Raw genomic sequence first — 22,708 nt, forward strand, 5'->3', positions numbered from 1 at the left:
CAGTATGAAGGTAGCCTCCTTCCCAAGAGATCCCTTCCTTGTTTTAAGTTCTACACTGCTCAACTTTCTCTACCACGGAGGAGTCACTTCAGTCTCTGTGGACCAGCGCTTTCTCATCTGTATAACACAAATATCAATATGTGAATTAAGTTGATTGTATGAGTTAACCTAAGAACCTAACTATGAGAGTGTGACATTGTCTCTAAGGGAAAATGCATTGAGTCCTAACTAAATAATCACAGAAATTCTTTTAGCATCCAGATGGTCATGGAGGCTGTGAAATACTAGGTCTGTGGCTGGTTTATAAGTTGGGATATATTGCCATGGAAGTGTGAATAATCCTTTACTCTGTTGATTAATCACAGACCCCAGAGAGTGTAGGTGAAGAACAAAGGACTCAAGAGTTGGCTGCAATGGAAGAGACTCGGATTGTAATTCTGAACAACCTTGAGGAACTTGAACAAAAAATCAAAGATATAAATGACCAGATGGATGAATCTTCCAGAGAGGTATGAACCACAAGTTCACTTTTTACCCTCTCTCCATTTTCTTTCTTTCCTTTAATTTTAAGACATTGACTCTCATGAGGGCACAGACCTTGGAGGCGAAATATATAGCTGTCAATATGAACAAACATTTGTTGAATGGGTTATTATTATATGTAGGGTATAGATGCCTTTCTAAAATTTCTTTTTTGGAAATTGGGAGAAACAGACATGGTAAGCCTTTTATTTATTTTTTTAATTGTTGTAACTAAAGATGTAACAAAATATTTGCCATTTCAACATTCTTCATATACACAATTCAGTGACATTAATTTTATTCATCATATATGTTACCTTTGTTGTTATCCACTTCCAACGTTTTCCATTAGACTTTACAGAAGCTCAGTGTCTCCTAAGCAGTGAGTTCCCTTTTCTCCCTTCTTAGGACTGAATACATCTGCCTGTTCTAGATATTTCATGTATGTGGAATCATATAATTTTTGTCTTCTTGTGACTGACTTATATCACTTAGCATGATATTTTCAAGGTTCATCCATGTTGTAGTATGAATCAGAACTTCATTCTCTATGGCTGAGTAGTATTTCTTTTTATGTATGTACCAGTTTCTTTGTCCCTCCATGTATTGATGGACATTGAAGCAGCTTCCATCTTTTGATTGTTGTGCATAGTGCTACAGTAGACACTGGTGTGCACATGTCTCTTTGTGTTACTGTCTTCCATTCTTTTGGATATATACCTAAAAAAAAAAAAAAACTCACTGCCATCGAGTCAGTTCCAACTCTATGCGACCCCTCCTTGGGTTTCCGAGGCAGTATCTCTACGGAAGTAGATTGCCCAGTCTTCCTTCTGAGGAGTAACTGGTGGGTATATATACCTAGGAGTGGAATTTATGGATCATATGGTAATTCTATGTTTAACTGTTTGAGAAACCACCAGACTGTTTTCCACGGCAGCTGTACCATTTAATACTCCCACCAGCAATAGATGAGGGTTCCTATTTCTCCACATCCTCACTAACACCTGTTGTTTTTATTTTTGTTTTCATTATGGCCATCTTAGCAGGCATGAAGTGATATCTCATTGTGGTTTTGATTTGCATTTCTCTGATGACTAATGATGTTGAGCATCTTTTCATGTGTTTTTTGGCCATTTGTATATCTTCATGTCTTTTACCCTTTTTTTTTTTCCACTGGATTATGTCTTTTTAAATAAATGTTCAGTTGAATGTTAAGCCATTTTTAATGTACTTTATGTACACCTGGATTTAACTGGGAGCTCTGGTGGCATAGTGCTTAGGCATTTGACTGCTAACCAGAAGGCTGGTGATTCAAACCCACCAGCAACTCCTCGAAAGGAAGATTGGGCAATCTACTTCTGGCTTGCCCTATAAGCTCTGTCAGCCGTGGGACCCTGGATTTGGGTGATTGAGTTCAAATCCAACAACCATTTTCTGAGCATGCTTAATATGTGTCATGCATTGTGCTGACACTCTGGAGTGATTCATACATGAATCAAATATAGACTCGACTTTCTTTGGATTTGCAAACTAGAAAGGAGACAGACACCCATTTTGTAACTGAAATAGAAGAAAGACAATGTCAATTCTTATATGACCTCCATGGAGTGAGAGAAACAAATAATTGTGCCTAAGAGGAGTCTGCATGTCCAAATCACAGATGATGTGGACAGCCCCAGCAGGGGTAAGGGACTCCTCACTGGTTGTCTTACATGCAGACCTTGGAAGCCCCTCCTGCTAGCATTGCTAGGAATGCAGGCCTTGCATGCTAGGCTGTGTGTAACATTCACTTCTCTTGGTCTAGAGACAAAGGAAGATATGAACCAGGATAGTTTGGGCAAAATATCATTGAGAAGTAACTAGAAAAGAGATTATAGTAGAAAAATTTAGTGATAACTTTCTTAGCAATTATATTGTGTCTCTGCAGTTTTCATATAGAAGTCCTGAGTCTCACCTGACTTCCTGGGATGTTCTGTAGGCCCCAAAATGCTGACTGATGTAGTATTATTCTTTGAAATTTGTAGGTGCTAAAGATGCACCTCTAGAGTGGATAGGTGCAGATTTCTCAGGACAATATTTCTAAACTCTGTTTTGCACTCTTAGTTGGATATGGAATGTGCGCTTTTGGATGGAGAACAGAAATCTGAAACAACTGAACTTATGAAGGAGAAGGAGATTTTGGATCACCTAAACCAGAAAATAGCAGAACTAGAGAAAAATATTGTTGGTGAAAAGACCAAGGTAAAGAAACTTACATTTGAATGCAACTCTTATATGGCGGTGCCATTGAATTGAATTTAAATGTTGAATAGAATGACCATGATTTTGGCTTTGTATGTCATGTTCCTGGTGACAGTGGCACTAGAGGAAAGTTACCAGATCAGGTAAACTGTTAGGAGTGAACGACTGTGAGGTACTGAGCAGCAGATACTGAAAGAGCAGAGCACTCATAATTTGTGAGCTGTTATTCACAGCAGCTTATTATACTCAAAACAAATGAATTGCTTCTTCCACTAGCTTTTCTGTCTTTATTACTGGTGTCCTGTAGGGTTGGCTTAAGCATATTCAGGTATGATTGCCTCATTTCTCATTCATTTTTCTGTTTGTTAAAAAGGTGAATGGGGGCCATTCATCTCATCTGTCTTGCCTTGTCATTGTCTTCAATGCAAGTGTACTGCTCTTTGAAAAGTGCATTGATATTTTGGGAGAATCTTCACACACTGCCGAGGGCAAACTGCCTGTGAAACACAGCTGACGCTTACCTTGGAAAAGGCTTTATTTACGCATTTCGGGCCACAACCTGAATGGTAGCTGATACCTTTTAAGGACAGTATGAAATATTACTTGCATACTTACAGTATGAAATATTACTTGCAGGAATATTACTTAGAGTTCAGGGTGATAGCTGGGTTTTTCATCTGTTTATTAATTTTAATTATTTTTCCTCTTGTAAATACTATATATCACTTTGCTTTCCCATTTGGAATTAGTTTTAGCTGAATTGAGCCTAAAATAAATAAATAAATTTTGGTTAGGAAAGAAAAAGCAAACATGCTTTACCATAGTCTTCCCTATTCACCATGTTCTCCACTAAGCTGAGAAAAGGGGAAAAAAAAAATTCAGCTTAAGTAAGTTCTAGTGTCACTGTTTGTAAAGAATTTCTGCTGAATGTGGCTTCCTTTTTAGGGTCTTTTGTTCAAGACCTATAAATTAGGGCATTTGATTTTGGTGCCAGAGAATTAAGTCAAAATAATGTTTTCAGAAATGGAAATAAAGTAATAACTATACATTGATTTCTCAGTTGCCTGCTTGTCAAAATTAAACTGTATAGCTTTTGGGTATTAAATTTTATGAATGCTGAACTCTATTTCCAGCCTTAAAAGAGTAAAGAACCCATTTGTGTGGTAGGTATACTTTTCTTTAAAAGTTCAAAACCAAGTCAAAGGATTGACTTTTTAATTCTTTAGTATAGGAGGATCCAGTTAACAGCTTACGCTTTGCACAGATTGTGCACTAATACAGAAAGCAACTTTTGTTGGTGGCATCAGATGTCTTGTTTTGGTATTTTTTAGTATTATACTATTTATGTCAGACTGAATACTTGCAGGACACAGGAATGAGGTATTATGTTCCCTGTGAGTCCTTCTGCTTTCTTTACCCATGCAGTTATTTATGTTTGTGTAGCTCACATATTGCTTAGCTTATACATTCAGTTTTCTGACTGTCAAATTCTACACAATAGTGAAGCAAGTCAATGCTAAATTTACTTCACAGGGAAAGTTGTGTTATATTCTTCAGGCCTAGTAGAGAGATGGAACTCTAAGAACATGGAAGACTTAAGCAGGGAGGTTGTCTTCCTCTTTCCTGTTATTGTTTGGGTGGCTTCACAGAGACTATCCATGGGAGAGGGGCCTGCTGGCAGCTTGAATTATAGAACGAGCTCATACAGCTGTTAGAGGATTAGTTGGTCTTGGAAAGTGGCATTATTGTCTGTCATCATAAGGTACTTTGGGTGAAGGACTTCATAAGAGAATAAGGGAAGTAGACTCAGGACTAGTGCTTGAAAGGTGTAACTACATATTCTTGACTCAAATAGAGCCCCAACCCTGCTTGACAGTGCTACTGTGTTTCTCAAATAAGCTTATTCTATTATTGTATGACAGTTATCTCATGCCTTCATTCTGCTCAAACCACTGCTCACTCTTCTCCCGCTGGCTCTGAGACGACCTTATCATCTACTTCTCTGAGAAATTAAAAAGCATCATATCTTCTCACAACAAGGGAAGGTTCTTTGCTCCCGTCTGAGATTTTTGGATATGCTCTGGGTGTCATCCCATCCCACCTTCTCAAGGTCTTCAATCCTTTCATCCCTCACCCCCAACTCCACCCTCTCTACTAGGCCATTCCTGTAGGCACACCTACATCATTATTAAAAATAATCTATTATTGTTAAGAAATAAATAAATGAGTAAATAAGCTTCTTTCCAGCTGCCTCCTTACCTCTCTTCTCTTTATGATAGCCAAACAATGCAAATGGTGTTTTTAGTATACTGTGTTTCTTCTTCCTCATATCCTGATTAACCATTCCTTCCATTTCAGTTGGCTTAGGCCCTACTGTTCCATCCAATTTGCTCTTAAGACTGCTAAGGATCTCCATGTTACCCAAAGTACTGGGTCCTTTTCAGTCCTCTTGTGATTTCTTGCTTGCTCCCAAGCAGCATTCAATATAGGGATGACTTACTTCCTTAGTACTCTCCCGACTCTGCCTTTGGGCTCTGTGCACCACTTTCTTTTGATGTTCCATCTCTTTTCTTACTTTCTCGCTTGTTTCCCAACTCAGTTTCCTTTGCTTGTTCCTCAGCCTCTATGTAACCATTTGTATTTGTCTCTGTTCTGTGCCCTCTTCTCTTGTATCTTCATATTCTTCTAAATCCCAGGCTTCATATTGTTAGGCCGAAGCAAAGCCAAGCCCCAATATGTCAGTTGGCAGCTTCCTCCAGGTGTCAGGCCCTGATGAGACAGCCTGATAAGACAACCAAAGTGACAGAACCCGCCCAGGCTGGAAAGTCCCATGCAATGACAAATTTCCTCCTGTGAAGCCCCCTTATGCTGATTAAGTACAGACCCCTGCTAACAGCTAATTGGACCCTACCATTTCCTTAGAGGACCCTGTCATTTCCTTGGTGTCCCCAATTAGGTCCTCTCTGTGTCTATAAAAATCCATGCCCCTTGCCCGGGGGTGCGACTTCTCTGGCCCTGATGCTAGGGCACGAGAACCTCACCCGGGAGTGCTAATAAACTGCTTCTCTGAAACAACTCCGTGTCCTGGTGTCTCGGCAGCTCTGCATTACACATATAACTAGCATGCGCTGGTGACTGTCAAATGCATGGCTCTATTCCACAACACTTTCCTGAACTTCTGGCTCATATCCTTGACTTACCTGACATCTCCACTCATATACTTTACAGATATTTCTAACTGACCATGCCCATAACTGAATTCTTGATTTCATCCTTCTTCTTCCCACTGTACAGCCAAACCTATTCTCCCTTCACTGTTCCCTATCTGGAGAATTGCCTCTCTGTCCATCTAGATTCTCACACGAGAAACCTGGAGGTCAATTTTTACCCTTTTTTCTCCATCACCCCCATATCCAGTTGATTATCAAAATACTTCTCAATTACTTCACCTCTCAGCATTTCCACTAACAACATTCTCCTTAAATCACCAAAATCCCTTATTTAGCTCCATTAAGTTCCACTTCCATTTTAATCCATTCTCTTCACAGCAGAGTCATGTTTTTTAAAACAATATGAATATAAATTAGATCACATCTCTCTGATTTGTATCCCACTGTACTTTAAATAAAATCTAAACTTCTACTGTGATAATCTGTTACCTGCCTACCTTTCTCCATTTTCACACCACTGTCACAGTGGCTTTCTATTGTTTCACCCCCACCCCCAGTCCACACATATCTTTATAGACATGGTTTCCCTGCCTGGAATTCTCTTCCGCATATTCCATGGCTGTCTGATCTATCTTCTAAGGCCCAGATTTATTTAGTGTCAATCCTCAGAAAAGCCCTGCCAAACATTTCCAGTTTACATCATGTTCTCCTGTTTTTCTCTTTTACGCGGTGAGTTTTGTAATTTATATTTATTTGGGTGCTTATTAGGTATTTATCTCCCTTTCTAACCTGTGAAATATAGGAGGACACTATTATCCATTATTTATACAGCCCTAGTAAGTGCCAGAACACTGCCCAATGTCCTTTGGGAATATTGCCTTTGGACCTCCTGCTACTGGCTCATCCAGGCTGGGCCTCAGCAGAAACACTGAGCCAAACACCTGCTAAAGAGTTACGTGTGGCCAAGTCTCAAGACAGCTGTGACAGTCTGCCTGTGTACATGCCAGTGTATCCAGTAATCAGGCCACTAGGCAAACCAGAGCGTAAGACAGAAGGAGGAAGTGGCCTCTGCCCTTTTGGATTGCATTTCCTTTTCCATACACCTGTTGCCGTTGTCACATACAAACCATGGAATGAGAAAACCAAAACCTGAAAAGATATCCCTTTGGGCTAGCTCAGATTCAGATGTCAGTAGTACATCCTGTAAGCCTGGCCTTAGGTTTTTGGAAACAAGGCCTGGAACCAGAGGGAAAAAAGTTCAGTAACACCTCAGAGTTCTAATCTTGGTGGGAAACTATTGACACCTCATCTCTCCAGACCAGTCTTCAGTATTATATATTTTACTTGATTTGAGTACCATCATTCTATTTAAGTATTTAGTGTAAATTAGTTCTACTCTGTAATATATGGGATTGCCATCAGTAGGAATCAGCTTGACGACTGAAGACAACAACAATAGTTACCATTGATCTAATTCCAAACAGGAATTATGTGTGTCATTGTAGGACTGTAATCCATATGATTTTTAATGGATTACTCAGTAGATCTCTAGGTCTTTCTTCCAAGGTACCTGTGGGTAATGTCAAACCACCAACCCTTCAGTTAGCAGCTGAGCACCTTAACTGTTGCCCCACACTCTCTCTTTCTTTCTCTTTGTTTCTGTATGGTTCCGTTCCTAAGTCTGCCTATAAGTCAAATTTGTACATAAATCAAAACAGTTGGGCATGGTTCATATCTGATGTCAGTTAGTCAAATATTTGTCTTAGTACATAATGTATAGTGTACCTTTCTATGCATAGAATATATTAAAGAAACACTTCCCAAAACACTAAAAGCACCTTTAACAAAATAATAAACCAAGCCAAACCCACTGCCATCAAATCAATTCCAACTCATAGCGACCCTCTTTGGGTTTCCAAGGCAGTAAATCTTTATGGAAGTAGATTGCCCCATCTTCCTTCCATGGAGCAGCTGATGGGTTTGAACCACAAACCTTCTGGGCACAGGCATTGCAGCACCAGAGCTCCTTAACATAATAATAATAATAATGTTTTGGTGTATGTTGCAAAGCAATGCCTGTTTGTTATTACAAACCATTGTATGTACCTTGAATTTTTGATATAATAGGGTTTACAGGGATTGCTTCATAATTCCAGGTTGTATATCAGATGTTTGTAACCCAAAGACTGCCTGTATAGGACATAATAAATGATTAATTTTATTGTATATTGCCATATAAACTATAAGATGTAGAAATAATTATATGCAAAACATAAAATTATGTATATTTAGGAGCTTTGGTGGTATGGTGCCTAAGGCATTTGACTGCTAACCAGAAGGCTGGCGGTTCAAACCCACCAGCCACTCATTCGAAGGAAGGTTGGGCAATCTACTCTGTAGTGATACCGCCTTGGAAACCCAGGGAGGTGTCTCTATGAGTTGGATTGGACTCAACAGCAGTGCGTTGCATTGCATTATTATATATTTATTGAACATTTTTGCTATGATTACTTGTGCTGATTTTTCACTGCCCTTAAGGGTACCACTCTCAAGAGTATTAACAAACCTGTTCCCATGTGGTCCTGAGCTAAATGCCAGCTGCCCACTGTGTTCTTAACCAGTAGCCACATCACAGAAAGAGTCACTATGAATATGGAGATAGCCTGAACAAATAGAAGTGTTTACCTTGAACATAAACACAGAGGGGATGTTTATTTGGTAAAGCATTGAGCACAGAGGCCATGTCTTCTAGGGGCAAATGAAAGGTGAGGGGATAATTGTTTCTGTTCCAGTAAACAGTTTTGGTTTAATTTAATGGGCTTGGTAATCAAGAGTGGGAAACTGTTGGAAACACAAAGCTCAGTTTGGGGAAAGAGCAGCCTGGTTGAGGCGCTGATTTCTCTACCTCTTCCCCCAGTCCTGCTCCATGAGTGCAGGCAGCTGCTGAGAAGAGATGTGTGTTTAGATGTGTGCATCTGTTTATGTAGGTTTTCTTTTCATTTTCATCTATTTCTGACTACATTAAAAATAAACATTTTCTTTTCCAGTTTTGTCTGTTTTTGGATTATCTCTGTCTCATCTCTGCAAGTTAGCAGACAAAAATCATTGTGTTGGAATTCAGTAGCATGTTCTTGTTGAAGAGTCTTCCCGTTCCTCAGATGCTAATCGTGAAGGTCAAACCATGCTTGGGTTCGAGGACAGATATTTTGATATATCACACAGGTGTATTGTCATTATTTTGTAGTCATCCTGGCCTGCCACTTTGATAGCTAAACATATTTCAAGGTGTGAAGCTTAAATCTGTACCATAAAACGTGCTCCTGAGTGAAATCCTCAATTATTTGACTTTCTAATTTCTCTACAAAAAAACATATATCATTGTGTATTAAACGACTCAATTTTATCCCCCATTGTTATCTTGCCAGAGTACCTGTTACTTCCTCCCCATCCTTCCTCCTACTTTGAGCCAGGAGAAGGCTGTGAGTCTAGTCCAGCATTCCTCAGCAAAGTGGTAATGCCTCTGTGTGCAAAGCCTTTGCCAAGCCCACAGGGACCCAGCCCTTCCCCTGCATCTTTCTTACATTTCAAAGTCAGCTCCCTAGTTAGAGGAAGTGGAAATATAGCATGGGATTTGGGGATTAAATCAACAGGATTCCAAATTTGGATAATTTTCCTGGTGGTTATTTGATTACATAACTTTTTACTCTTTTGATTTTCTAATTTTTTCTACACTGGACATCCATCAATTATATATTAAAATGATAAAACCATAGGAAAAAAAATCCTAAGAATGGAATATAAAGATATGTCTCTTTAGAGGCAGTCAGAGAATGAATGGGGTCTCAATAATCACCATTTCTTGACACATGTCCATAATCTTGTACAATTCCAAAATACAAAAGTTCTGGGTGGGGAGGGGGAATGATTTTTCTCTGCAGTTCCAAAATCCAAAAAGTTCTGGGAGAAGAAAAAGGTCCTTTGTAAGGTTGGCACAAAACTTCGTTGATTGCAAAACCTGCCTTGAATTGACATTCACATTTAGCATGAATATTCATAAATGTAGCTGCAGAAAGAACAATTTGTTTGATTACAGAGTGCTGCCACAGCCCTCAATTGAAATATTATATAATATAATAATGAATATGTTTTCTGAAGTCTGAAACATAGCAGACCTTAAGAATTTCCAATAAAGGACTGTGGGCCTAAATAGCTTAACCCCAAGAGGATGCCTGCCTCCAAACATCTCCTTCTGGGCTTAGGAAGTAAAAGGAAATGGATTCTCAGGGTTTATGAAGAGGTCTTTGGATGGATCTCCATTAAAATGGTGAGTTAGGACAATGCACCAATTCCAAACCTGACTAGTGTTTTATGAAGCATGACCTGTGTATGATGAGTTCTGTGCTAAATCAAATTACAAGATGGATCTTAAATTTTTAAAAAATCTTTATGGAGCTAATAGGATTGTCTGATTTAGCAAATAAAAATACTGGACACTCAGTAAAATTTGAATATCAGAAAAACAATTTAAAAAATTTTAGTGTAATTATGTCCCATGCAATATTTGGGACATGCTTATACTAAAAAGTTATTTGTTATCTGAAATTCAGATTTCACTGAGTGTCCTCTATTTTATCTGATAGCCCTCAAGCTAATAAATGAAGCATCTTTATAGAATAATATTGTGCATCTGCTTATCAATAATATTGCACACTTAAGGTAAAATAATTTTGTCATTGGTATTTGGGGATTTTCTGTGTAGCACATTATTGAGAATAATGCAGGTTGAGACAAGCATAGCAGTGAGGATGCGGTGAGATCCTTGGAGTCAAGTAGAGCCAGCAAGTTAATTTTTAGTTCCTTCCATCAGGAATACAACTTAGAAGAGAGAAAACTTACGTTTCTTTCTAACCACAAAATCTGGCAAAAGAAATGGTTCTATTAGGAACTGTGGATTTTTAAGATCATTTAATGGTATTCACAACTCCTTGTGGACAAGTTCAAGTTGTTCAAGTTATTTAGGATAAACTTGTACCCACTCCTGATCATTTGTACGATTAGAAAAGAGTCATTTTACATTTGAGCTTAAAATGCGTCATCTCTTTCTGAATGTGTATTGGATATTGGGAGTTGTCACAGTTCGTTTTTCACTTGGTTTACTCTAGGCATTTAATTTGGAAGTTAAAATTTTACAATTGGGATGTTACTTGAAAGGGGCCTTTTTTAAGCATGAAGTAAAGGTGAGAGGATGAGACATTTTAAGGACAATTTGGGGCCGATCTTATATGAATGCCTTGGGCCTTTTTTAGAATTATCAAGTTGTAGTTAATTGCCTTTGCTTTCACATAAACCTAGGTGACTAAATCAGTGTTTTTCAACTCTGACTACATATTAGAATCAACTAGAGAAATTATGTGTGTGTGTGGGGGGGTGTTTGTATTTCTTTTTTAACTTTATTGTATTTTTGGTGAAAGTTGAAACAGCAAAACAGGTTACCATGTAACAATTTCTGAACAGTATGTTCAGTGACATTGGTTACATTCTTCACATTGTGTCAACATTCTCATTATTTCCATTCTGGTTGTTCTAATATTCTCATTAGCTCCATCTCACTGCCCCCCGCCCCCATCTTCACATCCATGCTTTAGAGTAACTGTTGTTCTTTTAGTCTCATATAGATAATTTTTTTAAAAAAGTGCAATACTCAAGGGTGACATTCCTTACTTTTTGAGCTAATCTGCTATTTAGTTAAAAAGTAACTTCAGGTGATATTTTTGGTTCAAGGTTTAGAGTATCCCAGGGCAATATAGTCTTAGGGATTCCTCCAGTTTCAATAAGTCTGGATTCTTTGAGAATTTGAAGTTCTGTTCCATAATTTTCTCCCTTTCTATTAGGATCCATCTATTGTGACCCTGATCAGAACATTCGGTAGTGCTAGCCAGGCACTTTCTAGTTCTTCTGGTCTCAAGGTAGAGGAGGCTGTGGTTTGTGTACACAGTTGGTCCTGTAGTCCAGCTCTGCCTCTGATTCTCGAGTTTCCTTCTTTCTCATTTGTTCCAAATACCTAGAGAGATTTTTTTTAACTATCAATCCCTAGGCCTTATTCCTCTGGATTTTTGACAAAATTGAGGCCTGGGAAATGGTATATTTAAAAGCTGACAAAGACTTTTCTAATGTGCTATCAGTGTTAAGGACCACAGAACTAAGTGAGCTGGTGCTTCATGAGATCCTGTTTAAGTTTCCTCTCTTCTCTTCTCTACCTCTGCTGCTGTTGTGAGCTACCCCTGACCCATAGCAAACCCATGCACAACAGAATAAATGCTGTCCACCCTTGGACCATCCCCATGAATCATTTTGGATTGGACCATTCTTTGTGATCCATAGATTCTTCCTTGACTCATTTTTGGAAGTTGATCACCAGACCTTTTTCCTAGTCTGTTTTAGTCAGGAAGCTCTATAGAAACCTGTCCAGCATCATAACAATACCTGAACGAGCATGACAGACAGTGTGGTAGCTGTGCATGGGGTGCATTGACTCACAATTGAACCTGGGTCTCCTGCATGGAAGCCCAGAAGTCGACCACTGAACCACAATTATCCCCTCTCTACCTGTAAAAACTCACTGCCATTGAGTCGATTCTGACTCATAGAGACCCTTTAGAACAGAGTAGATTTATCCCAGAGGGTTTGCCAAGCTTTAAATCTTTACAGAAGCAGACTGCCTCATCTTTCTCCCACAGAGAGGCTGTTGGGATCGAAATATCAACCTTTTGGTTTGCAGCCAACTGCTTTAACCACAGCACCACCAGAGCTTCTTTATAAATATTTCTTGAGTTGGTGAATGAACAATGCACTTTACATGCAAACATGCCCAATTTCATATGTTGATTTCTATTTTAATTTACCCATAAATAATTTATCTTTGACCATACAGACACAGTATGCTAAATAGATCTAGCAATAAATTTGTAACTCAACTGGGTTTTACCAGTACATGAAGAGAAGACAAATTAATGTGAGGACAGTACTAATGGAAGTAACTGTGTTTCCAGGGACATCACATTCTGTTCTTAATTTTTTAAATGTTTCCTAGTACATCCTGGATTTTCCTGAAGTGTTCCAATTCCTTGTAATCTTACTTTTTAAACAGTGAAATTTGTTAAATTTTTTTATTAAAAATTTATTTTAATTTATTTATTGACAATAAATCTTAAACAGAAAGAAAGAAAATTGTACTCCTTTCAGATTGGGGTTTGGAAAATATCATTATGCCTGTAGTAAGTAGACTAGGTGAGTTTACCAATTTAAAGTTTGAAAGGAGAGGAAAAACATTCAATTTAGTATTTTACTTGTAAAAAGTAAGAGTCCTTAAACCCTTGAATACTATTCATTTTGTCCATCTATTAATTTTACTTTCACTGTAGAGGGTGATACTTTCAGCTCAAATTAACTGCTTGCTTAGAGTTAGTTTTCCTTTGAAAACTTCCTGGGCAGTAAATAGAAGAAAGGAATATTAATTTCTTTCTGGCTCAGAGTTGGTCTTCTTTTGGATTCTTGCAAGAGTGATATCACCTCTGTGGCCCTCTGTGATTTATGGCCCGACCCACCTGCCACTAGTCCTTTCATCCTTCCCCCTACTTCCTTTGCTAGAGCTTTGGCCCCACTGGGCTTCTGCTCTGAGCCCCAGGTCATGGTAATAGTGGTACTGATAAACCACAGAGAAGCTGCAGAAGGTTCTGATGGTGCCAGCTTGCGTAATTCTTCTAACCACCCCCTTGTATGGAATTGCAAAACATTTTGAGCACTTCAGAAGGAAGGCACTATGTAAACACAAGGTATATATATATATATATATATATATATATATAAAGTTATTTATCTCTGTTTGTTATTAACAAGAAAAACTTGAAGAATGGTTTGGTGACTTTTTCAAATTTGCTTGTATTTCAGACTAGTTCCTTTCCATATTATCAAATACTGCATCAATGTTTTCTAGCAAATTTAACTTCAAATTTTTAGGGCTTTGCACATATGACATTTAACTGGAATGAATAGTTTTTTGTTTTTAACTTTCTTTTATGAACTAGAATTGCTGCAAAATTTGGCAGTATGGTATCTACAAATAGAATTTTTTTTTTTTAAGATAAAATTATTTTGCTATGTAAATAGGGACATCTTCAATTCACAGACAGAGGAAATAACAGATTTTCTTTTCCAAAAGACAGTATTCTGTATTGCTGATTTTATTTAGGGTGAAAATACTAAGTATGAAAGTAAAGTTTTAATCTAACCTGTCTTTGTATATTCACTTTTACTGTAATTTAACATTGGGATTCCCTTTTTCTGTTAATGATGCTGTTGCTTCCTCCAGCTCCAGTGCAATAGGTGTACACAGGAAGCGAACATAAAGACTAAGGAAATTTGCTTTGTAGTCTGCTGAAGTTTAAGTTGCTGCAGAATCATTTTAGATTGAAATGTGTTGTAGGAATGTTATTTTCACTTTTTCTGGTTTCCTAAAATCAAAAGGTATTGAAGTAATAACCTGTTCTACATCCAATAACTGCTCAGCCATTTCTCAATCAGGATTATTGTTAGATTATTAAAATGGATTATTAAAAATATCACGATAATCTGCTTGTTAAGAAATGATTAAGGCATCAACTTTCACTCAAATCACAACAAAAATAAAAAAAAAAGAAAAGAAATGATTAATGTTGAAAGAGTTAGTTGGGGATTATTAGCAAGCAAAGGAGATCTCGTCTAGTTCTAATCCTGAAGTAATTAAAGATATGATATATGTCTGTGAGATAAGACCAGAGTAGTCACATGCTACTGAAACAAATATAAGAAAAGCATAGATTTTAATGATAGAACTGAGATTTCTTCAGACTTCAGCAAGACTTGAGAATTTCTGGTATGTATACAACTTGAAGGCTGTGCTAAAGAAGACTTGCTCTGAAAATGTCAGTGTGGGTTGGGATCTGATGACACTTTAGAATTTGAATATGCAAAATTACTCTAAAGCCAGGAAAGAGAAATCAAAGGCAAGTAGTTTTGTTAATAATTTAGTTTTGTTCTCAGTTTTATGACTTAACATAAACATTTTGAGAAAAGGGCATATTTAAATCCAAATCTAAATTTCTAAGCTGTCTGTATAATTTTCAAATTTAAGTGAAAAATAGAGACTCAAACAAACTGATACAGATATTAATGTCATATAGTTTTAAATGTAAGGTATAGCATTTTTTACAAAGAATCTAAAGATGTATCTTTATGTAAGGAATCATGGCCATTTGTATAAATTATGTTGTGGTTGCTGCATGCCATCCAGTGTATTCCAACGTATAGCAACCATGTAGGACAGAGTAGAACTGCCCCATAGAGTTTCCTAGGCCGTAATGTTTATGGGACCAGATTGCCAGGTCTTTTCTCTCATGGAGGTTTGGGTTTGGGTTTGGAACACTGACCTTTAGTTCAGAGCCAAACACTTAACAATTGCACCACCACAGCACCTTAAATAAATTATATTAAGCATAATTTTACAGGACAAATTCAGAACTGCACCCTTAAAAAAAAAATCCTAACTGGGATATCTATCATTAGATGCCAGTTTTATTTCAACAAGTTCACATAGAGTGAACATTAGGAAAGTAAGGTGTTGGTCATCTTACTTAAAACCCATTACCTTTGATTCAATTCTGACTTATAGCAACCCTACAGGGCAGGGTAAGACGGCCACATAGATTTTCCAAGGCTATGTAATCTCTTTGGAAGCAAACTGCCACATTTTTTCCTGTGAGCCATGGTGGGTTCAAACCTTCTACCTTCTTGTTATCAGCCAATCACTTCAACCACTGTGCCACCAGGCCTCCTTCATCTTACTTACAGACGGTCTAATCATTGCAGTGGTTCATACAGTGCTTTTGCTTAGAACGAGGGTGTATGCAAGGAGAAGATCAAATTTTCTTTAAGGATTCAGAGCATCGCAAAGGGAACACAAGGTGGCAAGACTGGCCTGAAACAGATTGAAGTTTTGTTTCTCAATTTCAGAGGTAGCATTTGTGAAGCTATGCAATCAACATATTGCAGCTTTTGACTGTTATATCCTGAAGAATGTGCAGAGTCACTTTGGCATGTGTGACATGGGAGAGATTTAGTGTTATTATCTTCTTTCTCTTCTTTCTCTGACTCCTGAGTGCACTCATCTTTTTTTCCCACAGTCCGTGTTTTGATTTATCTTTTGTCAGGCAGTGTGGGGCTGTCTATACCTCCTCAGTAAGTGTCATAATTTTTGTAAATCTAAGCCACCTAATATAAATTCCCTGCTTCTCTACCAATCTTGCAGAACTCTCTCCAACAACATTCAGTGTAGTAGCATTTATACTAGCGCTCTCAGCCTCAGAATTAGATGAAGTCATACTTTCTTACTGCTTAAGCTCTAAAGTTTGCCCAGTATCTACTAGAACTGTTTCATATGACTGGAGTATCAACTTGTGCACCAAGAACTCCTCTGACCTGAAAAGAAAATTTCAATAATTCCAAAAACTTTAATAAATGTCTTGAACAAACTGAGCTATGACAGTGCTTGGGTTAAATGTCCCTTTGCTTTGGTTCTTTGACAAGTGACTTTTTGCAAGCCTATCTTATGGATTTCATTGGCATTTATTTTTATTCTTTGTTTGACCATTGACCAACATTCCTGTCGCTCCTCCTGGGTTTTTTTAACATGGTAGCAGGAAGGAGGAAAAGGAGTGGGGAAGGAGCATCAGTGCCAACACCCAACAAAGTGGACTATATTTTGACAATGAAAGAATGGGACCACCTGATCTTTGCTTCCACTTTTACCCCTTTTTCATAGTCACTAACAAGATATGTTTCTATATGTTTCATAGAATATCTAGAGTTTATGTGTGTTTGTTTGTATTACCCTTGGAAAATGTTCACTAATGCCTGCTTGGTGTGTGAAGGTAATTTCTATTCTATTTTCTGATTTCTGAACTTCAGGAGAAGGTAAAGCTTGATGCTGAAAGGGAAAAACTAGAGAGGCTCCAGGAGCTTTACTCCGAGCAGAAGACCCAGCTGGACAATTGTCCTGAGTCCATGAGGGAACAGTTACAGCAACAACTGAAGAGGGTCAGTAGCAAACAGGAATGCACCAGCTTTTCTTTTCTTGTTTTTAATTAAGTTCTACCTACCTATGAGTTATACTTCACATAGCATACATTTACATAAATTCTGGCATTAGATACTCTTAAAATGGAAATATGCATGCTATCAGTATTTAATCCTATGCTAATCAGTTTTAAAATTCTTTGGTAAAATCTTTCACCTAAATTATAATGCAAAAATATTCCTAGGGTTATTCTTTGTTACAAAAGAGGACTATTTTTGACTTATAACTGTACCAAGATTGTAACATTTAAATCAACTGATATTTCTCCCTTTATTCTTTGCTGCATCGTGCATACTATTTACCCCTGGATTTTTTTTTTTTTCTCTTTTCTTTCTTAGCTTGGTTTTGTACTCTTGTCTGAAAATTATCCCATTCTCTGAATTTTTTCCCTCCCAAAGCCCCTGTGTTTTCTTTCTTCTTTCCTCTTTTTAGTTTAGTGATATTGAACTCATTAGCTTGACCACAGCAGTCAAACACTGGGTCCAAAGATGCAGGACATTCTTGATGCCCTCAAAACTTTCTCATAGAAGCTTCACAATTTTACAAAACTAAATACAGCATAGACCTTCGTTTAACTTTATAAGCAGTGTTTAACATGTCCACGCTGGTTATCTTCTGAAAACCAGAATTCCTTGGCAAACTGTTTCACAAACACTGCATTTAATATGGTCCCTTAATATGTCATAATTTCTTGACAATTTGGTTGTTTCCTCTAAACTGAGATGCTGAGGAAGCATCATGAACAGTCTTGGACGTTTAAAGGGGTTGCATAATTGTGATTTGTCATAAATGAGTAACAATTTACAAATCCACAGAGTAGGAAAAAGCCTAGTTTCATTCATGTTGTTATATCTGTACCTTCTTGGGAATGGGCAAGTTGAAACATCAATTAAGATGACACACATTTGAAAATTTTTAAAAGGACCTTTGATGCACAAATATTTTTAATACTGCTGAGAACATCACTAGGTAATGAAAAGTTACAGTTAAAACTTTTTAATGTATTACAGAGATTGAAAGCTTCTTAATAAAAAGTATCCAGTACAGACAAGTTAAACTGAAGCATGATCATTTTAATACTTGTTATTTCTTAAAATGTTGGATCAAAAAGAAAGTTTCAGAAATTTTTCTTCCCCTTTGCTCATTTTATTGTAGGAAATTGAACCTGCTGTAAGAAGACAAAAACTCCCTGTCCCTTAATCCACAATTCTCTGGAAATCTTGTGATAAAAATGATCTGGGGAGGGGGGGAAAGTTTTTGTAGAATTATTTTAGCTTGTTATTTGTTTGAGTTTATGCCAGTTCACAAAAGAAATTGGGAAAGTGACTTTTATATTTGCTTACTGTTTTTCAACTGTCTTTATTACTGAAGATTTACACAGGCATCATCATTTTTTATTCAGGATCAGCAGGATGGTTACATATTTTATTCTCTTTCTCTAACTATCAGTTATTGTTTGTATTCTTTATGTACGTTAATTTAAATAAAAACTCATAGAGTCTATTAAATGTAACACTTGAATAAAAATAATTATTGATATAAATGTTTCTTTAATGTAGATTATGTAGAATAACCCATAACTTATTCATAAATTCTAAGGATTTTGACTATAAAAGAGGAAAGGAAATGATGTACACAGTATGCTCCTTCCCCTTCCTCTTGAAGCAGAGTATAAAATTCTGATCATAAAACCTTTTCCTTAGGGGAGATAACTGGCCTATGGTTGCTTCTGTTTCTCTGATATGAAGAGGTCTACTAGTTTTTTCTTCAAGAAGAAGGTTCCAATTGACTCTTCACCAATTCCCTTGGCTTAATTGGTATAAACAAACAAACAAGTGGGGTGAAAAAAGAAAGAAAGGAAGAAACCATTGCCATTGAGTTGATTCAGACTCATGTTGTTGTTATTAGATGCTATCACGTTGGCACCAATTCATAGTGACCCACGTACAACAGAACGAAGCACTGCCCGGTCCTGTGTCATCCTCACAATTCTTGCTATGCACGAGTGCATCATTGCAGCCACTTTGTCAATCCATCTTGTTAAGGGTCTTCCCCTTTTTTTACTGACCCTCTACTTTACCAAGCATGATATCCTCCTCCAGGCCATGGTCCCTTCTGACAACATGACCAAAGTAGGTGAGATGAAATCTGGCCATTCTCACTTCCAAGGAACATTACGACTGCACTTTTTCTGGACAGATGTGCTCATTCTTCTGGCAGTCCATGGTATTTTCAGTATTCTTTTCCAGCACCACAATTCAAAGGCATCAACTGTTCTTCAGTCTTCCTTAATCATTGTCCAGCTTTCACATGCATATGGGGTGACTGAAAATACCACAGCTTAGGTTAGATGCACCTTAGTCTTCAAAGTGACATCTTTGCTTCTTAACACCTTAAAGAGGTCTTTAGTAACAGATTTGTCCAGTGCAATATGATGTCTGATGTCTTGACTGCTTCAGTGAGTATTGATTATGTATCCAAGTAAAATGAAATCCCTGACAACTTCAATATTTTCTCCATTTATCGTGATGTTGCTTATTGGTCCAGTTGTGAGGGTTTTTGTTTTCTTTACACTGAGGTGTAATCCATACTGAAGACTGAAGTCTTTGATCTTCATCAGTAAGTGCTTCACTCTGACTCATAGGGACACTATATGACAGAGATAAGTTAATCAGCGTAAAATGCACTTATTTCAAGATAAGTCCATTCCTACTAGTAACTTTGTGTTATCGTAATTCTCTTTCTCTTCTGACTTCAGATAGTTTAGAATACCACTTCATTATAGGGCTTCCTCCAAGGCATTTAAACTAGATTTTAAAAAGTTGATTTGTTACAACTAACTTTATTAGGTCGCAAGTCTCTCTCTCTCTCTCTCTCTCTCACACACACACACACACACAAATGAATAGAAAGAAAATAATTTCCTTAAACTATGTGTTGTCTAAAATACTTAATGTGAAGATCTAGAATGCTTTTGCACATTAAACATGGATTTATGGCTGGCTTCTTAAGTCTAAATCACTGCTTTAGAGTCAAATATATTTTCACCTGATGGTGATTTGATGAGAAGTGTTTGATGTGTAGATGATATGGCCCACCAATGGAACCGTTTCCTGGGATGTGAGTAGTACTGAAAAGAAGGGTGAAGTTAAATGAGTCTTCCACTTAAAGGATACAAGGATACAGTCCATCATTAAATGGAGGATTCTAGCAGCTGGGACAGTTATATTATGCTTTTGGTATTTACTCAGCTGAATGGTTGATTTCAGTCTCTAGATTTTTTTTTTTTTTAAATTCTGTAAAATGATATGTACAATTTTGGAATTTTTTTTTTTTCCATATTTGACTCTACAAACCATTTTGTCTTTTAACATTGGACAAGTCATTCAACCTCTATGTTCCCCAATATCTTCATATATAAAATGAGGAGATGTTACTAGGTAATTTTCATTATATTTTCCAAGTCCCAAGAGCATACAGTTAAAATGTTTAACTATGGAGCATAAAGAGCCCTTGTGGTGCAGTGGTTAAGCGCTTGGCTATAAGTCTGGAGGTTAGAACCCACTAGCCACTCCATAGGAGAAAGATGTGGCAGTCAGCTTCCTTAAAGATTAATTTGGAGTTGCTATTCTGTTTTATGGGAGCTCTGGTAGCATAATGCCTAAGGTACTTGACTGCTAGCTGGAAGGCTGGTTGTTCAAACTCCCCAGCCACTTCTTGAAAGGAATGTTGGGCAATCTACTTCCATAGGGATACCACCTCGGAAACCCAAAGAGGGATCACTATGAGTCGGGTCTAACTCTATGGCACATAACAACAGCATTCTGTTTTAATAGTGTCACTATGAGTCATAATGAGGAGCTCTGGTGGTGTAGTGCCTAAGGCATTTGACTGCTTACCAGAAGGCTGGTGGTTCAAACCCACCAGTCACACCACAGAAGAAAGACTGGGTAATCTACTTTGTAAAGATTTATTGCCTTGGAAACCCAAAGGGGTTCGCTGTGAGTCAGAATCTTCTTGATGACAGTGAGTTTGGTTTGGTTTGGTATGAGTCTTAATATGAGTCACTGTAAGTCAGTGAACTCAGGTATGGCAATGATTGTGAGGATGGCACAGGATCAGGCAGTATTTCATTTTTTTGTATGTAGGGTCTCTGTGAGTTGGAACCACTTTGACAGCACCTAAGACAAACAACATGTGTCATAATCCACTCAATGGCAATGGATTTGGTTGGTTTTTTAGAGCATAACCCATTTAAACTTGGTTTCACATTGCCATTGAGGCATCATGGGTTATTACTGCAGTCTCTCTTGGTCATATCAAATCTATTCATTTCTGTCCCTCCACTGGCAAAGAAAGCATGAAGATCTGCATGTAAACTTCTGCCGTATAAATTCTCAGTAAACGTTTTTGGAAAAAAAAAGAGGACATGTACTGAATTGTCTTTAGTGCAGCTCTTCCCTTTCCTTTTATGTCTGACCTGTGAGCTTGCCAAGCAGTGGAGATTTTTAATGTTCTTTTTGTGATGAAATTTAGTTAAAATTTTCATACAACTATCATACACTTGACTTTGAAATTCCTGTATATATAGTTCTGTGCTCAGTTACATTACTCCTACTGCTAAATCCCACCCCCTGGATTCTTATTCTTTTCTGAAATCCTTTAAACCACCACCGACCCCAAGAGCTTTTCTTTCAGCATGTAAGATTATGTAAACACATTCTAATAGTTTGGATAGCTTGATCAAATTTTTACACCATTGAAATCTGAGTGCTCAATTTATCTTTAATTTTTAACTTCCATGCCTAATGTGCTATTATTTTTGGGCAGCAGTTCACAAATTTTCTAGAAGTACATCAGTGACTATGGCTTTCATGCAGGGTTAAAATAAAACATGTTGCATATTAACCAGATGTAGAGTAAGGAACTGATGACCATAGTGTATGAGTTGTTCACCATATTCCCTCTTTGACTGAAGATTATTTATAAACCAAGAAAAGGGGTCTTATTATTTTTTAAAAATCTTAGTAATCTTTACCACAAACCAAGTTCAATTGAATATATATGCCGATATGAATAAATTCATAATTTTATTTCAGATACTCAGATTAAAGCTACAGTTATTTTGTATCAAGACATAAACTTTAATTATGTCTTAATTCCTTGAGTAGTGACTAGATGTGGCCCAAATTCCTTAATTACTTTAGAAGTTACTGTGAAATTAACAGATACATTTGGAATGTCAATCAATAAAATTGAAACCAAGAGCACATATGGCCAAATAAAATGTAAAGAAGTATTAAGAAACTGCTGAGTGTTTTCAACTTGTGTTTTCCCTGCTTTTAAGCTTCAGCAAATCCAGTTTGTGTTGACATAATAATCTTGTTGCTATAGTATTGGTGGTAATTACATGGTAGCTAATAATAGCTCTTCTATGAGTCATCCCCAGAATGAAATTCATTCCAGAAGAAAGAAATATATTCCATTTGATTGAAACAATTTATTATTTTTATAAAATCTGGATGTAGAGTGGTGGAGTGGAGTTAAATAGTGAATTAGAGCCAGTTTATCATATATTTATTTATCCAACTTTTTTTTTTTTTTT

The 22,708-nt window shown here is 37.2% G+C and overlaps 1 protein-coding gene across 1 annotated transcript in view; it reads left to right on the forward strand.

Annotated features, from left to right (window-relative positions):
• The window catches only part of PHLDB2 (pleckstrin homology like domain family B member 2), a 103,190-nt gene that overhangs the window by 35,518 nt on the left and 44,964 nt on the right, over positions 1 to 22,708 (forward strand). Inside the window, exons 3-5 of the mRNA XM_007947424.2 lie at positions 366 to 509; positions 2,626 to 2,763; positions 16,935 to 17,063. Coding sequence (XP_007945615.1) covers positions 366 to 509; positions 2,626 to 2,763; positions 16,935 to 17,063 — 411 coding nt within the window. The remainder of the gene's footprint in view (positions 1 to 365; positions 510 to 2,625; positions 2,764 to 16,934; positions 17,064 to 22,708) is intronic.

This window comes from Orycteropus afer, unplaced genomic scaffold (genome assembly GCF_000298275.1).
Source record: "Orycteropus afer afer isolate SDZICR_OR568_19922 unplaced genomic scaffold, OryAfe1.0 scaffold00184, whole genome shotgun sequence".
NCBI classification, from domain to species: domain Eukaryota; kingdom Metazoa; phylum Chordata; class Mammalia; order Tubulidentata; family Orycteropodidae; genus Orycteropus; species Orycteropus afer.